Source organism: Cervus elaphus, chromosome 3, assembly GCF_910594005.1.
Source record: "Cervus elaphus chromosome 3, mCerEla1.1, whole genome shotgun sequence".
NCBI classification, from domain to species: domain Eukaryota; kingdom Metazoa; phylum Chordata; class Mammalia; order Artiodactyla; family Cervidae; genus Cervus; species Cervus elaphus.
Window position 1 is genome coordinate 35,061,106 of NC_057817.1, and position 20,397 is coordinate 35,081,502.

The 20,397-nt window shown below is 38.5% G+C and overlaps 1 protein-coding gene across 4 annotated transcripts in view; it reads left to right on the plus strand.

The window, feature by feature from the left end:
• Positions 1 to 20,397, plus strand: part of NELL2 (neural EGFL like 2) — a 437,534-nt gene that overhangs the window by 311,738 nt on the left and 105,399 nt on the right. For all 4 annotated transcript variants that reach the window (XM_043886426.1, XM_043886435.1, XM_043886442.1 and 1 more), the window contains one exon: positions 17,967 to 18,089. In XM_043886426.1, the coding sequence (XP_043742361.1) occupies positions 17,967 to 18,089 (123 nt within the window). The remainder of the gene's footprint in view (positions 1 to 17,966; positions 18,090 to 20,397) is intronic.

Sequence of the window (20,397 nt, forward strand, 5' to 3'; positions counted from 1 at the left end):
CAGGCATGTTCTTTACTACTAGTGCCACCTGGGAAGCCCCACTGATATGTAAATCATTACTTTAAAAAATAACATGATTTCAAATTTATGGGGATAAATTTTTGTAGAGATATCAGAGAAGACTCATGACCACAGGATTCTTTTAATATCTTTCGGTTTTTTTTTAAGATTACCTTTGAGTTTCATTTTACCTTAGATAATGTAGAATTGGCAGGAATAATCACAAAAGAAGAAAAATGCTAACTTTATTTGTGCTGGCGTGTTTAGTTTTCAGCCTAATTCAGGAAAGATTTGAGGATATGATAGCGTATTATAAGATTTGATTAAACAAAGGATAACAAACACTTTTCCAGATATCTTTCTCTAGAATAGTTGAATTGGAAGAGAGAGTTAAGGTGCATATTTCCAATCAGACATGGAGGAAAATCCTGCATGTATTCAGCGCTAAGGCTGGGAAGTTTCTTAAAACATTCTAAATGGATTTTTTTCTTCTGTTGGTGTGTCATGCCAAACTGATTTTTTAATGCATGAAAACATTCAATCAACAAACATAAATGGAGCATTAAGTTCTAGTCAAACATTCCACCAAGCACTCGGGATTTAGCAGGGACGCCTACAGAAAGTTTACTGGTGATAATATGCTTGACTAGGGAGCTAAGAATCTCTTTAAAGCTGTGTTTACATTCACACCTGCATTCTGTCATTACTTAAATGTCCAGCAATGGCTGGGAAGTTGATAAATGCCCATTATGGCAGGACTAACTCCGCTTCCAACCAATCTGTTTTGTCAGTTGTCTATAAAAACAGAACACATCTTCCTTGTCACTAAGGAGATCATAACCTAGAAGTGAAAATTGGTCTGTACATAGACAACTGCAGTTCGGTCCTATAATAGAGGAAAGTGCAGCAAGCTAAGGAAACAGGTTAGGCAAAGATGCTGAGCCATGAAAATGATGCTGCGGCTGCGGCTGCGTCGCTTCAGTCGTGTCCGACTCTGTGCGACCCCATAGACAGCAGCCCACCAGGCTCCAACGTCCCTGGGATTCTCCAGGCAAGAACACTGGAGTGGGTTGCCATTTCCTTCTCCAGCACATGAAAGTGAAAAGTGAAAGTGAAGTCGCTCAGTCGTGTCCGACTCTTCGCTGGACTGCAGCCAACCAGGCTCCTCCATCCATGGGATTTTCTAGGCAAGAGCACCGGAGTGGGGTGCCATTGCCTTCTCTGATGAAAGTGATGAGTTAGTGGCAAAGGAAATGAAAATTTAAAGAATAAGAACAAATCAATCTCTGCACATCTACCTTCCTGTTTCCAAAATAAATCTGTAATTAACATCATATTATACATTTCCTAACATTCAGTTACTCAGAAATATGTATAACTAAGGATTTCTGTCTCCTCTTCTAGAGAACTCTATTTCTCATAGGTTTCCAAACACGATACCATCATTTTGTTTTTCCTAGCTCTGGGACTTTTAAAAATAATAATTTTGATTTAGTGGCTTAGTCCCTTCAAAGTGTTATAACAAAAACACTACAGACTGAGTGGCTTAAACAACAAGCATTTATCTATAGTCCTGGTGGCTAGGAAGTTCAAGATCAGAGTAGTGGCAGGTTCATTGTTTGGTGTCAGCCTGCTTCCTGATTTATAAATGACAGTCTTATCCTTGTGTCCTCAGATGGCAGAGGGGCATGAGAGTTTTCTGGAGTCTCTCTTATAAGAGCACTCATCTTATTCATTAGGGCTCCATTCTCATGATCTAATCACCCCCTAAAGCCCTACTTCCAAATACCATCACTTTGGGGTTTAGACTTCAACAAATGAGTTTTGGGAAGATCCAAGTTTCCAGTCCATAACATTCAGTTTATCATTTTGTCTTGGTTGAGGATGGATAATGCAGAGGACAGATTAGAAGGTGGAAGCAGAACTGGCCAGTGGAAAATTAGGTTACAGTCCACTTGGTCAATCTGCCATCATGGCCCAGGAGGCTACTTGAGCCAGCTGTTCTTGGGTAACTTGCAAGTATTTCCCATTTTGCCTTCTGACCTTCCTCCTTTTGTTCCAATTTGTCTGTCTTAAAGGGACATTTTGAATGAGCAAATGGATTTTTGTCATTCAATTGAAGATACATGGAATACGTTCAAGTAGCACTAAAAGAGGGAGGTTTTAAATATACTTACTTGCCAGTTGTATTAGATCTGAGCCGCCAGAAAAGAAGGGAAGGAAAGGCTGTGATGAGGGAGCCCTGGGTGTAATTAGAGGAGGGGAGAGTAAAATCTGCGAATACAAAGAGCACATGTTTTCCCCAGAGCAGGACATTGTTGACTGTAATTAAAACACACTTGCAGTAAGGGAGAAGATTGCTACAAGTTACCCGTTAAAAAATTTAATTGATACTGCAGAAGAATGAAAGAATGCAGGGTGATTAAATTGGAGAGGGAAAAATGGAAATAAAGCTTACACTGAGAAAGAAGGGCAAGAAGCCAAGAGGTAAGAAGGCAGGTAGTGAAACCAGACGGGAAGGAAAAGAAAGGTAGGGTCAGGATCCAGTCGCACTGGTCATCTGGTTTTGAGATCTGATTTCTGTTCACATCCAAACAATTCAAATCAGATTCAAAGAATTCAAAGATTCAAAGAATCTGATTGGGATAATGGAAGCCAAAAGGACTGAGGATCCACGAAGGGTGAAAGGCAAAGGGAAGAGCTTGTTGAAGCGGGGCGTATGCTATTCAGTTCAGTTCAGCTGCTCAGTTGTGTCCCAACTCTTTTTGAGCCCATGGACCACAGCACGCCAGGCCTCCCTGTCCATCGCCAAACCTGTGGTTTACTCAAACTCATGTCCACTGAGTCGGTGATACCATCCAAACATCTCATCCTCTGTCATCCCCTTCTCCTCCTGCCCCCATCTCTTGCAGTATCAGGGTCTTTTCCAATGAATCAGTTCTTCAAATCAGGTGGCCAAAGTATTGGAGTTTCAGCTCCAACATCAGTCCTTCCAGTGAATATTCAGGACCAATTTCCTTTAGGATGGAGTGGTTGGTTATGCATGCACTCCAAGGGACTCTCAAGAGTCTTCTTCAACACCACAGTTCAAAAGCATCAGTTCTTCGGCGCTCAGCTTTCTCTACAGTCCAACTCTCACATCCATACATGACTACTGGAATAACCATAGCCTTGACTAGATGGATTTTTGTTGGCAAAGTAATGTCTCTGCTTTTTAATATGCTGTCTAGGTTGGTCATAACTTTTCTTCCAAGGAGTACGCGTCTTTTAATTTCATGGCTGCAGTCACCATCTGCAGTGATTTTGGAGCCCCCCAAAATAAATTCAGCTGCTGTTTCCACTGTTTCCCCATCTATTTGCCATGAAGTGATGGGACTGGATGCCATGATCTTAGTTTTCTGAATGTTGAGCTGTTTCCCCATCTATTTACCATGAAATGTAGGGACCGGATGCCATGATCTTAGTTTTCTGAATATTGAGTTTTAAGCCCACTTTTTCACTCTCTTCTTTCACTTTTATCAAGAGGCTCTTCAGTTCTTTGCTTTCTGCCATAAGAGTGGTGTCCTTTGCATATCTGAGGTTATGGATATTTCTGCTGGCAATCTTGATTCCAGCTTGTGCTTCATCCAGCCCAGGGTTTCTCATGATGTTCTCTGCATATAAGTTAAATAAGAAGGGTGACAATGTACAGCCTTGATGTACTCCTTTCCTGATTTGGAACCAGTCTGTTGTTCCATTTCCAATTCTAACTGTTGCTTCCTGACCTGAATATGCTATTCGGGGAATATGAGTGATGGAGTGGCAGGTTAAAATCTTTCTCCAACTCCTCTGCACACTTTCAGAGATTCTTGGGAGCAAGAGCTCCCCTTTGTGAGAAACAGTGAGAGAAGAATTGCTACATTTGAAGGAAACTCATCAAATAAAAGTGAGTGGTTCAGAATGAGGTTTTGAATGAAAGCCATTTCAAATTCTTAAAAAGAATGTAATATAAAAAGAAGAGGCACTCTAACCATATTATCAGGAGAGAAAACCCTTTTTGGATTTTAACAAATGGTTTCTAAATGACAGAAAAAAGATTTTGCTATACTGCTGAGTTGATTACTGTCTCTTAAGAACTAAAAAAACATGGGTATAAATTAGTTGACAACTGCCTCTCTGTCTGCTCTCTATACCTAGTACATACCAATTATATGCATTCATACATACAAATATATATACACACACTCATACAAAATATATTCATACATATATTGCACACATATAAAGAAATACACTTATGTGTATTATTTTATGGGCAAACCACAGCTATAAATATTTTGGAAACAGGTATTCTGCCTTAATCATCTTATAGCAATTACAACTCTTACTTAAGCATATTAGAACTTAATTGTAATATCAATAAACTTTATTGCAATAAGAAATACTAAAAAATATCAAAAGATATTAGCTCCAGCATGTCAGAGATAGCTATATACTATGAAGTACAGAGTCCACAGAGAAGTGTGAAATAAAAGTTTATCAAAAGTACTTGTGTGTATATATATATATCTTGTGTTTAATCAAGTATACTGAAGAAATATATATATATATATATATATATATATATATATGTAAAATCCTTTGGAGTCTAAAAAACTTATATCTTGTATTTTGCTGTAGTAAAGACTCAAATAACTTTCTCTAAGAGAGGTGAATTTTGTAATGAAGCTCATTTTAAAAATTAAGCTTACAAGTGAAAAGGTCAGTGATTTTCCTTTGTCCCATAGTCCCAACCCTTTAATATTTGTGGATCATTTTACTTTCTGTACATTGGACAATAAAAGGTCAGAATATTATGTCTGATCCAAGTATGGAAATCTGAGATCATCTTGAAAAACATTGGGAAGGCTTGTCTAGGTTGTTTCAGTTGGTTGTTTTTTTCTTAGATAATTTTGTATTTCAAAAGTCCCCTTTTATGTTACATTTTTTGAGATACTTTTTCTGATTCAGTTGGTTGAATATACTCTCTATTCTTACTATTTTTTGTAGGCATTAAAGCAGAGCAGGCCTTAGAACTTTAAATGAAAGAATAGATCACATGGCGTTAGGTAGGGATGATCTTTTTCTCCATTAGAAGTTTTCCCTAGCTTAGTGAACATCTTTCTTTTCTTTCAAATAAATCTTAACAGATGGGGAGGAAAATGCCTCTTTCCTAATTTAGAGGCAGCACTGATATTAAAACGTAGGAGCATCAAGCTTGAACCTTTGTCTTGGTGAGATTAAGCATCATGATCTCTTAAGCAATACATAGGTACTGCCCTAAATGATAAATCCCAAGCATGGTACATGGATTTGGAATGAATAAAATGGAAGGTACCCACTGTGAAGTACTCTGAGAAATTGAAAAGATTGATTTTGTATAGATTGAAGCCAAATATTTATTTCAATATTTGAATCCATGTTAACCAAGCACCTAAAATATGTCAGATGTTATGGCAAGAACAGAGGACTCAAAGATCTGTTATAAAAAATTTGCTATCTCAGGGAGTATACTGATTCATGGGGAATGGGTAAAAGAATTATCAAAGAAAAATTCCTGACAGTGTGATAAGGGCTAAGCTTGTGCTAATTTATGAAACTTTCCTGCACTGAATTGTTTCATCCATTACCTCAGGTAACTCTGAAGAACATACAGATCCACAATCCCCAATCTACAGTTCTGAACTCCAGAATGTCACAGGGAGCTCTGGACATTGATTGTTTTTATTTTTTAATTCATTTAGCCGCAGAATTGATCTCATGCCTGTTATTTTCTCATCTTTATCCAATTTGATATGAATAGTCATACCTTTGCTACAGAAATATTGGAATACTGAGTACTAAGCCAGATCCTACTGTAGACTGGAGGGTTATGGGGTAGCAAAGAGTCAGACACGCCTAAGCGACGCACACCCCCGCCCCCTCCAGATTCTGCTGGAGATTTTCCTTGTACTGTTGTTAGGTCCATTTAACAGAGGAGGAAACTGTGATGTAAAGAGATTAAATAATTTATGTAAGATCTGACAACTGGTAAAAAGCAGAGCCAGGATCTGAACTGAGGTAACCTGACTTCAAAGTCCTTACTCTTAATACTGCTACTGTGGCTTTTAAATGCTGTGATGTCATTAAGCCTGTCCTAAGGGGCTCAACTAAGTTAGACTGAGGAAGTTTTAAGAAAGGTTTTCTGAAGAAGGAAGTTTTGTTTGATCTGAGTGGTAGATGAGTAGGAGAGTTAGACAAAGAAAGGGGGGAAAAGCCTTTGAGACAAAGAACCCAGATGCCTGTGTGAAATATATAGGGATTGGCTGGTATGATCTTTGGCCATTAGTAGGATTTCAATCGATGTCATCATTAATAAACGGGTGCCATGGGGGAGTTGTAAATGATGCAGTTTGCTGACAGCAAAGTTTCATAATGGAAGTCTTGATGAGTAAGTGGTGTCTTGATGGCTAGGGATAAGGTTGAGAACAGCCAAGGAAGTAGAATCTGGATGAACTGGCCCTTGGATGTGGTGGTTGGGATGAAGCGCAGAGAGGTGTATGGGTATGTGCTGTGTCCCTTCGGTGTGACTCTATGGACTGCAGCCTGCCAGGCTCCTCTGTTTCTCCAGGCAAAAATACTGCAGTGGGTCACCATGCCCTCCTCCTGGGGGTCTCCTCAACCCAGGGGGCAAACCCGTGTCTCTTAAGTCTACCTGCTTTAGATTTTTAGACTAAAATCCACTTTTAGACAGGCGGATTCTTTACCACTAGTGCCACCTGGAAGCCCCAGAGAAGTCTATGGTGATGCCTAGATTCCCAGTTTGAGAGGAAGAAAAACCTAGAGGATACATTTAGCTACAGATTCACCTGTGGATGGGAAATCTGAGGATGTTCTTTCATGATGACCTGGATGTTTTCTGTGAAGCTGTTGGGAAGGTTGTGTGCCAGGAGTAAGGGAATGAGAATGGGGCAGGTGTTTTAAGAGAAAGCAGCAGGACTGTTGAGGGGAAGGGGAAAGAGAGCAGGAGATGGGCAGAATTGTCGCTGCAGAACACGTACCTTGACATTAGCAGGTCACTGAATGTTTTGCGTGTTAGAGACATACTTCATAGTGATTGATTAAGTCCTTAACAAACACTCATGGAGATCAGTGATGGCCCAGTCATTGTGTTGGATGTTGGGGCAATTGATGGATTAGACCCAAGGCTTTAGCATCGAGGGGTTATCTATGAGACAGATTTTGGTTGAGGAATGTTTTCTTGGTTTTTTGTCACCATCAGTCGAGTAAATTCAAACTTCTAATATGATCTGTGCTTTTATATTTTACTTCTTAATTCTATTTTCTTCTTTTCCATAAAAACCAAATCAAACCAAACTAAAATGAGAATAAAAGTAACAAAACCCCTAAAATTAATTTGCTTTCTCAATTCTATTCATCTCACCACCATCTTCCTGGTCATCCAGATTTGAAACCCGAGCTATTTTTAATGCTTTTATTCCTCGTGGCTCAAAAATGGATTCACTGTGGGGCGCATTAGTTCTGTGTCTAACCCTGCCCTTCTCCCCGCATCACTGTGTTCATTTTATTGTAGGCCCTCTTTCAACATAGTTTTATTCCACAAGAGTAGAGGAACTGGGACATATAAAATGAAAGACACAATTGCTGCCTTAAAGGGACTTGAGTCTTATGATCTGCCTTGACTTTCCAGCTCCTCTTTCTGTGTCCTGGCAGTACTTCCTTACACTGTACCTGGGCATCACCCAAGGCGGTGCTTGGCAGGCAATAAGCCCTCAGTTTCTGTCTGTTGGCTTTCTTCCCCTTCCACTACCCCTCCTCCTCCTCTGTATCCCTTTGTTGCAACTCTCAGTGTCCCACAGACACTTTTTTCCAACTCTCAGTAATAACCTAACACCAATGTAAAAGGAGAAGAATAAAAGGAAGAAAGAGGGATTAAGGAGAGAGAGGGAGTTTGGCTTGCTAACGTAGGACTCCTCCCCGTGTCAAGGAAAGTTATTCTCTCCTCAACTGCATACTGCTGTTAATTTCCCTAAAATCAACTCTGACTTTGTGATCCCACTTTGCATTGTACAGGGGAAGTGGCTGTTTATTGTCCACCTGATAAAATCATGCTGTTTTCCTGACCCTGTTCACATTGTTCCTTACTCTTCACTGTGAGTCATCACCTGTAGCCGCTCAGCCTCTTCAGGCCCGACTGTACCTCATCTGGTGGCTTTTGCACCCATGCTCTGCCCATGTGGAATGTTCCTTTCCATCTTTACTCTTTTCTTGTTAAAACTCTTTCTGTCCTTCAAGACCCACTTGTTTGGCCTGTTTGCCACGTGACATTTTCCCGGAATTATGGGAATGCCTCTCAGTTGTTCCTCATCTCTTCCTCCTTAAACTTTTTGAGATCTCTGTTTATAGGTTGTAGTTTTTTTGGTTTTTTGTGTTTTTTTTTTAACACTGAAGGCAAATCGTGGTCTTATCACCTCCCAGCTATATGACATTGGCCAGGAAATGTCCTTGCTCTGAGAAAGCTCTAATTCCTATTTGTAAAATAGGAATAATAATAGTACCAATCTGAAAAGATTTTTGTGAAGACTGAAGGGGATAATGCATATAATGTATTGCACTTATATGTATATATATGTATATAATGTATATACATACATTATACATACATACATACAATGTATATAATGTATATAATGCACTTAATGTAATGCTTTAGAGTATGTAGTAAGCACTTAGGAATTAACTACTGTCATTATTACTGTTATTTATCTCTTACACACTAATCAATAGCTGCAGTATTTCATAGTTATTATCTCTTCACATCATCAATCCTGCAATAGTTCAAAAGTTTCCTGAGGTCACAAATCCCAGTTTGATGCATCTTTGCCACTTCTGGAGCACTAGACTCACATAGCAGAAGCTTCATAAATGTGTGTTGAAAGAACAAATGAAAATCACCTGGTTGATGCTTAAAAGTATTTTGTTACCCTACGTTGTGTTCAGACAAAGCTTACTTCAAGAAACACAAAATAGGGCAAAGTAAGATTTTGCCATAAAAACTGAATTTTAATTTCTTTGTGAAATTACTGTAAGGGTAAAGAGGAAATTTGTCCTTTGGTTGTTAAGATTCTTGATCAAATAAGGATTAGGCAAGAAGTCTGAACACAGAGTGAAAAGACTAGAAGAAAATAAACCAAGCATGTCCAAGGAAGGAAATTTAACAAATTCCTAGTTGGCTGAACAAACTGAAGAATAACAAGAAGTCAGTACTGAATTGGTGTGGTCAGTGAACAGGAAACTTGAGTACTGAACAAGAAATGCTTGGGTGTAAAAATGAGTTTTAGTGGGTTTGCTACAGCTGTAGGCATTGAGCAGGCTCAAAGTATAATTTCTTTTAGCTGCTTGAATAGTGTTAAAAGTAAAAGTAGATTTCTGTTAAAATGACCTTGTAATAAATAGACGTTTCTCTCTAATAAAAGTGAGTAAGTATGGTAATTATAAGAAACAAAATGAATAGCTCCGGGTAGGTTTGATAGAGGCATTTTCCCTTAATGTAACCACTGAATGTTGTTTCAGTGGCATTTTAGAAAACAGAAGAATGTCCAGAATGTATTTGATTTCAGAAAAGATTATGAAGAAAGCAAATTCTGTAAGACATTTAGGTTTTCTCCAAATAATTGAAATAGAAAAGAGGGGATATTATCTTTAGCTGTCCATTTGCTAATAAACACAAAATGAATTTTCCTACTGAAGTAGGTAATGAGATGAGAGGGTAACTAATATCCATTGAGTGTCTATTATTTGCCAGTGTGTTTACCTTCATCATTTAAGTTTATTCTTTGCAACAGTTCTCTATCGTAGGTCTTAATTTTCTCATTTTAAACTTAGAAAGATCGGCTAACTTTCTCACGGCCACTGAGAACTTGGAATAAAACGGCATCTCAAGCCAAGCCTGTCTGGAAAGCATATGTAGCATGTCGCCTCCCTGCTATTGCTTATTATAATAGTACATAATTTTCTCATATTTCTACTTTGTCCTTCAAATGTAGTTAGGGTCCCCTTACAGAACAGTTGAAGGGGGTCATTTTAAACTGATAAATGGAAACAATCTTCTTTAATCATTAGGACAGATGTTTGATTTCAGAGATTTGTCTTACTGGCATCATTGGGCACTATGTCTTCACATACCAGATCACTAAATATTTGTGGAGGGGGAGGAAGAAAGGAGAAGAGAGAAGGAAGCACTTCAAGTTCTTTCCAATAGGCTCCCAAATTCTCTAAAAATTGTTGAGTTGTAATAGAGACGTTCTTTATACTCAGTTTGTACTCACTTTGAAAAGACCTTCCATTGAATTATTATCTTGTGAATGTACTAAGGAGCTATGCGTGCATGCTAAGTTGCTTCAGTCAAGTTCAACTCTTTGCAGCTCTATGGACTGTAGCCCACTAGACTTGTCTGTCCATGGGATTCTTCAGGCAGGAATACTGGAGTGGGTTGCCATGCCCTCCTCCAGGGTATCTTCCTGACCCAGAGATCGAACCTGTATCTCCTGCATCTCCTGCATTGCAGGGGAATTCTTTACCACTGAGCCAACAGGAAAGCCAAGGAGCTATGGTCAAATCCATAGTTATTTTGTTTGAGAAACAGAGATGCCATGTATTATCTGGGGGCTCATCATTGTTGCCATTCTTCTGAGAGAAAAATAAGAGATCTCGGTTGCAGACCCACTGGCTATCATGTTCTGATGCTCTTTACAGGTCAGAGCACACTGACTTTTGTGGGGACACATACGATTGAAACTCATGGATGAGCTTCTGTAAACCTCCTTGATACCTTCAGGCAAGCAATATGGTTTCCAGAAATGTGAGAGGACAATAACCAAGCAGTTCTTTGCTTTTGAGATAAATCCCCAATCTAACCATATAGTTTGATGATGTTATTAAGAGCTCCTCAAGAAAAATTTGCACTTCTGTGGGCTTCCTTGCTGCAAGACTTATCCAGTCTTAAGCCTGATGGAGCTTCTTCCCAGGTTTCTAATAATCAGATCATAGTAAAGGCCTGAGGCCGGTTGTCACTAGATTTAGAGCCACATCTTGCCACATTCAAAGAGAGAATATGCTCATTGTGAACTTGTAGTCTAGAAAACACTTGGTTCAAAGAGAGTGAAGCAGTTTTCTTTGTGGAATTTGCACCTGTCTAGTGTGATAGCTGCTGTTTTCCCAGCATTTCTGGGTTTAGACAAGAGAGCAGAAGATGCAGCATAGGTAATATAATTACTGGAGAAATCTATCAGAGGAAAAGAAAGATTCTCTGAGAGTATTGGGCCAGTTATAAAGCTATGAAGATATATTGCATTCTGTTACCAGAAGAGTGGAAATTACTGTGTAAAGATGACAGCCAAAGGATCTGGTATATTACAGGGATATAAACCAGAATTATCCAGAAGCAAAGGATGACATTACCAAAGCCTAACTACTGGTATCTGAAGAGAGGACTCTTGGACATTGGAGATATCTGTTTGCCAAACTGCATTAAGGTTGAACTTCCAAAGACTTAATTTGAGGGAAGCAGTGCTGGTATCCAGGTTCTGTGAGGCAGTTACTTTGTTTTTCAAACATTTGTACTTGACCATACTGCTATTTTCCTTTGTTTTTGAAAATGTCTCTCAACTGAGTGAAATGTGAATTTTAGTATAAGCTGAAATTACCTCAGTCCTTTGTCCTATGGAGTTCTATAATTTTGAATAAGGCTCCTCTAGTGTTCAAAGTATTAGAAAATACAATAAAGAGATCCACAGCCTCAGATATGCAGATGATACCACTCTAATGGCAGAAAGTGAAGAGGAGCTAGAGCTTCTTGTTGAGGATGAAAGAGGAGAGTGAAAAAGCTGGCTTAAAGCTCAACACTCAAAAAACTAAGATCATGGCATCCGGTCCCATCACTTCATGGCAAATAGATGGGGAAAAAGTGGAAACAATGCCAGATTTTATTTTCTTGGGCTCCAAAATCACTGTGGACAGTGACTGCAGCCATGAAATTAAGACGCATGCTCCTTGGAAGGAAAGCTATGACAAACCTAGACAGCATGTTAAAAAGCAGAGGCATCACTTTGCTGACAAAGGTCCATATAATCAAAGCTATGGTTTTTCCAGTAGTCATACACAGATGTAAGAGTTGGACCATAAAGAAACCTGAGTGCTGAAGAATTGTTGCTTTTGAACTGTGGTGCTGGAGAAGACTCTTGAGAGTCCCTTGGATGGCAAAGAGACCATATCAGTCAATCCTGAACCGAATCAACCCTGAATATTCTTTGGAAGGACTGATGCTGAAGCTGAAGCTCTAATACTTTGGCCACCTAATAGAGCAGACTCTTTGGAAAAGACCTGATGCTGGGAAAGATTGAAGGCAGGAGAAGAAGGGGACAAAAGAGAATGAGGATAGCATCACTGACTCAATGGACATGAGTTTGAGCAAACTCTGGAAGACAGTGAAAGTCAGGGAAACCTGGCGTGCTGCAGTCCAGGGGCTCCCAAAGAGTTGGACACGACTTAGCAACTGAACAGCAGTGATAACTTCCTAATCACTAAGCATTAGAAGACTTCTAATGTATAAACATTCAAAATTTCTGGATAATTACATAGAAGATCAATAGAATAAAAAAATAGATCAGGGAAGACATATCGTTAAATGTCAGCAGGCTTTATTGCATAGCAATCAGTAGACTGCTTTTTGGAGTCAGATGTCCTGACTCACAGCTCTAGCAGTTATCAGCCATGTGGTCTCAGGCAAGATAGGTAACATCTACAAGACAAGTTTAACTTTCTGAAAAATAATAATGTTTCCTTGTGAATATGAGGATTAAATTAAGTGTTTTTTGTTACAAAGTGTGTAGTATGTAGTAAGCACTGAATTAGAGGTACAATTATTATAAATCACTGAAGTTCATTCAAACTTGTAAGAGGCTCAAGATTCCAAAAAGAAAAGAAGCAAATATGTAAGTGCTGTTTTAATTTAGAATATGTATCTTTCCCTCACACACATAAAAAATAACTGTGTCGAATGCTCCCTTCTGCATAAAGTCATTCTTGTATTCCCACTTACCCAACTAGAAATGACTTTCTCCCTTGATCTCAACAACATTTTTAAACAGAGATTAATTCCTTGCTTCAGCATTTCTCATAATGAAGCCATGTATGGCTTTTATGTTTTTCTCTAATCTCCCCAACTAAATTATAAGCTCTGTGAGGGTAACTACTACTTATAAATATATTTTTAATCCCAGGAAAATCCTAATACAAGTAGACACTGAAAAATAGACATTGAAAAAGTTGTATTTAATTGAATTGTAGATATACTTAAATTACTTTCACTCCTGTTTTCTGTAGTACTTGCATTTTGTGTCATAGTGAACTTCTTGATTAGAACATAAATTCAGGTGTGTAGATTATTACTTTATTTTCATAAATGAATTTTACTGTGCTGACCTTTGTCACTGGTATAAAATCAGTTTCACATATATGTGAAGATGCAGAGCAAGCAAATTATGGTATTCAAGACAAATCTTTGCCAGCTATCACTGTAAGATTATCTGTTCTATAAAGAATGTACTGTAATAATTGACACCCATATTACTGTCTTTTTAAAACTGTTAAAGGATGGAGTTTTCCTTCTATATTTCTTTTCCATTTTACTAAGTTTAAAATGCATAGATACAAAAATGATTATATTTTGATTAAAGCTATTATGCGCTAATATTTTTAGTGAAAAGAAAAAGAAAAGGTTGCATTTGGTTTCAATCCCAGCTATTGTTTGAACTGTCATGTCACATGAACAATGACATTTCATCTGAGGATATGAAGATAGCATTGAATCTGATGGATTGAATATTCTGAACATCATACCTGAAATGTCTGCATTTCACTATATGTGAAATAAAACTTGGAATTCATTCACACTTACATCCTGACATGATCTTCTCAAACACTGGTATATAATATTGATTTAAATTCTGACATAATATTTCCCTTCTTATTTTATCTGTTATATGTTTAAAATGTTGGAGGAGGTTTTTAAAATGGATAGGCTGACTGGTGGGTTGGTGGTTGAGTTTTTTGGGATATGTTAGTCAGGGAAAGGGTAAAAAAAATTGACATTTGACCAAAACTGGATATGGCACAGCAATCATTAACTATTTATTGAGATAACCTTATAGGATATTTGCTCCTTGCTTCATTCACATTCTCTTTTGTAAAGAGCTGTCAAATTAAAGTTAATTCTTCTGTGAGATTTCAGGAAAGGCATTTTAAAAGACTTTTCTTAAGATCACAGCTTAGTCGATAATTGTGAGTATGACCAACTTTAAGTTGTGTGAAAAAATTAAAGTGGTGATGAAAAGGAATCATTACTTGTTTTCAAAGTGTGTCTTGCTATCTTAGTAAACATTTGAAATATTCCAAACCAAATAAAACACTATAATAAATAAACAAACAAAAAAACAAAACAAAACAAAAAAACAGCTTATGTTTCAGTAGCTTTCCATTTGATATCTAGTCTCCAGTTGAATGGGTCTTCCCAGATGGTTCAGTGGTAAAGAATCCACCTGCCAGCATAGGAGATACAAGAGTTAGGGGTTTGATCCCTGGGTTGGGAAGATTCTCTGGAGAGGGAATGGCCATCCATTCCAGTATTCTTGCCTGGAGAATCCCATGGACAGGAGCCTGGTGGGCTTTAGCCTCTGGGGCCACAGAGTCAGATACAACTGAGCAACTGAGTGCACACAAACACACACACATACACACACACACACACACTACAGTTGAATGGATTAGGTTGACTTGAATGATAACAATAGAGGAAGGGTATCCTAGCTTTCCTGATCTGGTCATTCTTTTTTTTTAATCATTTATTCAAAACACTGTTTGAATGCTGAAATGAAATCCAAAGAAAAATGTAAAATTCTTTTCCTAAACTTCACAGTCCCAAGTGGTGCATGAAAATAGAGGACCAAGGAGAAGCCTATACTTAAGATAAAATATAGTAAGAGAGCCTTGTGCTAGGAAAAGCAGACAAAGCCCCCAACTCTGCAGGAGGTAGGAGAAAGATATTTTCACAGAAAATATGTCATTTAACAGTGAGAGACTTTATTTTGGGGGGCTCCAAAATCACTGCAGTTGGTGACTGCAGCCATGAAACTGAAAGATACTTGCTTCTTGGAAGAAAAGCTATGACCAATCTAGACATGCATATTAAAAAGCAGAGACATTACTTTGTCAGCAAAGGTCCGTCTAGTCAAAGCTATGGTTTTCCAGTAGTCATGTATGGATGTGAGAGCTGAACCATAAAGAAAAGCTGAGCACTGAAGAATTGATGCTTTTAAACTGTGGTGTTGGAGAAGACTCTTGGACTCACAAGAGTCCAGAGGACTGTAAGGAGAGCCAACCAATCAATCCAAAAGGAAATCAGTCCTGAATATTCATTGGAAGGACTGATGCTGAAGCTGAAACTCCAATACTTTTGCCACCTGATGCAAAGAACCGACTCATTGGAAAAGATTCTGATGCTGGAAAAGATTGAAGGCAGGAGGAGAAGGAGATGATAGAGGATGAGATGGTTGGATGGCATCACCGATGCGATGGACATGAGTTAGAGTAGGCTCTGGTAGTTGGTGATGGACAGGGAAGCCTGGCGTGTTGCAGTCCGTGGGGTCGCAAAGAGTCAGTCACAACTGAGTGACTGAACTGAATTTAAAAGTAGTAAGAATTTTCCAGGAGAATCCATGGGGCAGGCACTGAAGGCCAAGAGAACAACGTTTGCACCGATGTGCACTGGTACATTTGAAAACTGTCTTCACCTTGAATTGCTTAGGACCCACTTGATCATTTCAGTGGATGCTGTGAGTAAAGGAGAACAGAGGGAACCAGATCCCGGCTTGTGCAGTTATTTACATTTGTTGAACATTACCACACTTGGATGCTAAACTAAATCTTGTTAGGCCCTTCCTCTACCCAGTGGGTATCATCTAATTAAGAGGACAAGCAAGGCAGGGATAAAAAGAGCATCAAATCAATCAGCAGCTGTCTTTAAAGGGCCGGTAGCTGTCCATATAGAGATTTATAGATTAACTGCAGCTCTTTGAATTGCACTGGAAAGAAGATTGGCAGCAGCTGCAAACTACACAGTGTGGATTTATTTTGCTTTAGGCCGCTGAACTCAGAGGTAGGTAGGCTGCCCGTTCTGGTCTCTCCGATATTTAATCGTGTCCAAGGGTAGCCCTAGTTAGGACACTCATTTGTAATCCAGCTGTTTTCTAGGCTGCCATCAGTATGCATAAATTTATTAAAATCTCTGAAATATTCTGATTCTAGATAATAAAAGTGGAATTTTATATAATTGGGGGAAATTCATCCAGGAATTTGTAGAATAAGGTATCTATTACTATAATTCTAAAACCTTAGTGACTGAAATCTCTCTGTTCTCTGAAAAGTTATTGGGAATAATCTTTATAAAGTTATTATAGAGCTATAGTTAAAGGTACCCAACTTTGTGCTTATTTAACACAGGACATAGAATCGTGAAATGTTAACCTTTAAAAAAAAAATAAAGTGCATCTGATTTTAGTAGTTAAATGGTAGTCCAATCTCAACTGCATATGTCAAAGGCAAGTTTTTTTTTCAAAATTAGATATATTACTGTTATGTTGTCCAGAATAGTATGTATGTTGTTTGAAATACTAAGAGGTCTAAAGTGAAAAAGCAATATTTCTTTTTGCTTTGATTATTCATATCATGGTGAATTAATGGCTTAATTAATGTTATTATATTAAAATATATATTTAATTTTAGACCTGAATAATATTTATGCAAGAGCCTGGGTGATCAGTGTGAGTATGAGGCTGTAGGGATTTCATATCGCTGAACTAACCCGTATGCATTTCCTTATCTGTATTTCATTTCCTACTCATCTTGATTCTAGTGTTAGATCTGTTTTCTTTCTCATATTTACTGTAGTTATTCCTCACATTTACATTTTTGCTGAACACTGAGCTCGAATTCTGAAGTTGCCTGATATGACTGTGAATTTGGGCAGGCCCCTGAAGCACTCTGAGCCACCATTGACTCGTCTTTAAACTAGTGATAATGACATTGGTTCTGCCTCTCTCATAGCAGAGCTGGGGGTATTAAGTGATTTGGTGCTTTTGAAAGTGTCAGGTTACACACAGTTAAAGAAGGTTATCATATTGACTGTATATCTCAAAAAGTTTGTGTTTGCACATATTATAAAGGCAAGATTGTCTTATTTAAGAAAAGAACGACCTCCTTTGCAGAAAGAGGCAACTTACGAAGAAATGCCAATACTCCCCCAACAGTTTGCATGTGTATCTTTATGCTTGCAAATGTGGATGTGGGTGTTAACTGCATCTAATTCCCAGGGCTTCAATTCCATTATCCTGCAGGTCAGGATTCGTGGAGCAATACAGTCACACCTCCTTTCCTATCATCCTTCCCTTGCTATAGGAAAAAGTTAGGGGCCGATTTATATCATGAGATAATTCCCCAGATATTAACCACTGAGACTATAAACAGCTGGCTGTGGGATCTACTTCTGAAAATTAATCCCGATCCTTCCCTCTCTGCTCCTCTCTTCCTTCCTACTATTCATTTGCCTTTTGTCCAAATCTTTATGTGTTCAAAGTTTGTGGATGTATGCACTATGTATGTACCTCAAAATGCAAACTCTTCTTTTTTTTTTCCATCCATGGGATTTTCCAGGCAAGAGTACTGGAGTGGGCTGCCATTGCCTTCTCCAAAATGCAAACTCTTCTTTAATAGATACTTTGTGCATGTTTTTGTTGGAAAGAAATGCCATACAATAACAAAGATAAAGGTGCAATTTAAAACGCAGCGTCTTTGAAAATCTATCTTTGAGTAACAAAACTGTATCCTCCTTTCAGAACATGATGAATGTGTCACAAATCAACACAACTGTGATGAAAATGCTTTATGCTTCAATACCGTTGGAGGACACAACTGCGTCTGCAAGCCAGGCTATACCGGGAATGGAACTACATGCAAAGGTAAAAGATTTTAGTGCTAATTCCATTAGGGATGATGCAATCCATCTCTCCTTCCCTCCACCCTTTTTCATCACTGTTACCTACCTTCTGGGTATTTCCCACAGCCATTGAAAACTTCAAAGTGTAGCTCATGTTCTTCCTCTTGGATTACATCAGTGTTTAAGTGGCCAGCTGTTCATCAACAATGATTTAATGTTCCATCACCTCAACCGCAGTGGTTTTTCACCTCTGTTCCTCCCAAGCAGACCGTAGCCATAACCATACCCTAGGCACTTTTGTACAGAACTACTCCATCTTTGAAATCTAGACTTTAACTTTTTATTGTCTAACCCAAAGTCCCTTTGGTTCCAGTTTTTCCCCTTTGTTCTTTTCACAATTTTTCATCTTTAACCTCTCTGACCTTTCCTTTTCATCCAGTTTTCTAGTCTCCTCCCAGGTTCATATATTTCTTTTTGAGTCCAAACATTATAGCTGTATTTTTTCAGCAGTACTATCAACCCATTTGTTTTACTACCATGATTCACTGTAAACTATCTGTTTGGGATCAGTCTGACTGTTTTTCTTCTCTATTTTCTCTCTTGAGCTGTTAGGTGCTAATTAACTGGGAATATTGGATTCGTATGTATTATCATCTCTGATTTTACCTGGTTTGTCAATACCAATCAATAATTCTCAGCTTTTCATTTCCATCAGTGGATATTCCAACTAATCTACCACCATCCATTAATTCTGTCTTGCATACATGCTCTCTTTTTCCTTTATCAGATGAGCTTACCTCCTAGTTCACAACGGAAATAGAGGAAACTATTTTGGAAATTCATACTGACTTCCATAGGATAAAGTCCGTATTTCTTATTATGTCATATAAAACTTATGATTTGTCTAATTTAGACATTTTAAGCTTCAAAACTGCCCATTCCTCAAATACACTGTCACGGAGATTACTAAAATTAATTTTATTTGATGCAATGTATATGGGAGACAGGAAATAACAATAAATGATTATTAATGCAGTGTCCTTGGAGCATGAGTCTAAGGCCTGTTCTACAATAATACACTGGATGCAGACATGGATGAGCCAGAGGATTACTCTGTTTGTAAAAGTTATGGAAATCCATAATTTAGAGCATTGTAAAGACCTACTCATTTAGGGGTCCGAATCCCACAAAGATTTCCTCAGAATCTAGACTGATCCAGAGAAAAGCTAAATCCATAGCATAGTGTACCTGAACCCTTAGGACTTCCCCGAAGCACCTGGTGTGCTGAGAGTTAAGAGTTCACCTGGGAGCCCAACCTCCTCAGTCTGAGTTGTATTTGACTCTCACTCCTTATTCATATGAAGAGTAAACTTCATAGTGTAAAGAATTCTTGAAGCCTTGAGTAGATGCAGATAGAAGATTCTTTGAAATAAGGAGAACTTTCCAGGATCTATGAATTTCTTCTGGAAATTAGGACTGCAGCTGGCCTGAGTAAAGACTCTCCAGCCCTGCGTGCCTCTCTGATGGGAGTGTCAAAAGCTGGGGAGAGATGTGGTTTAGATGTAGGATCTGCATCCTGTCCTCCATCAACGTGCTGAAATCTTGCAAATTACTCCAATGAAGATATATACATGATGTACCCTTTCTTTTTATGAGACTTAAATTCCTAATCTCTTTGCAAATTCCTGGTGACTAGGTATTGTTTTTGCCTGGGATGAAGACAGATTAGGACCTAGAATCAAAGAAGCCAAGTGGGCCTCTTTGAGCCCCTTTTACCTCAACCACAAAATCTCAGATTTCTACAGTTTACCTCTCTGAGAAAGTACATCCTAACTAACTAGAGGAGGCATGTGCCAGAAAACTAGAGAAAAAGCTTTTGCCTCAGGCCTGGAAAATGCTGATGTGGTTCATCCATGACAGACCTGGCCTGGCTGAGGGAGTAGCCCTGAGCCTTACAGAAACAAAGTATAAATTGAGGTGGAAACAGAAGTTTCTAAGGGTACACAGTCTTACCTACCTTGTTTTTCTCACTTTTTTCTTTTTTGGAAGTGAAACCATCTCAAAACATCACCCATGCAATGGGTTGAAGCTTGGCTCCCTTTTCTACTCACAGAAAAACTACCCTCACTCACAAACCCACTCTAACACAACAGGCCATGAAGTTTCTTTGCCCTGGATCCTGACCTATCCTTGGCGGGGAAATACAAGACTCTTCCTAAAGACCCCTTTGGCAAATTCTCATTATTGGCTAATTCATCCCTTTAGGATGGATTTGTAGCTTTTTGAAAGATGGGGCATTTTTCTAGTATTTTGACATTTTGGCCAGTGTG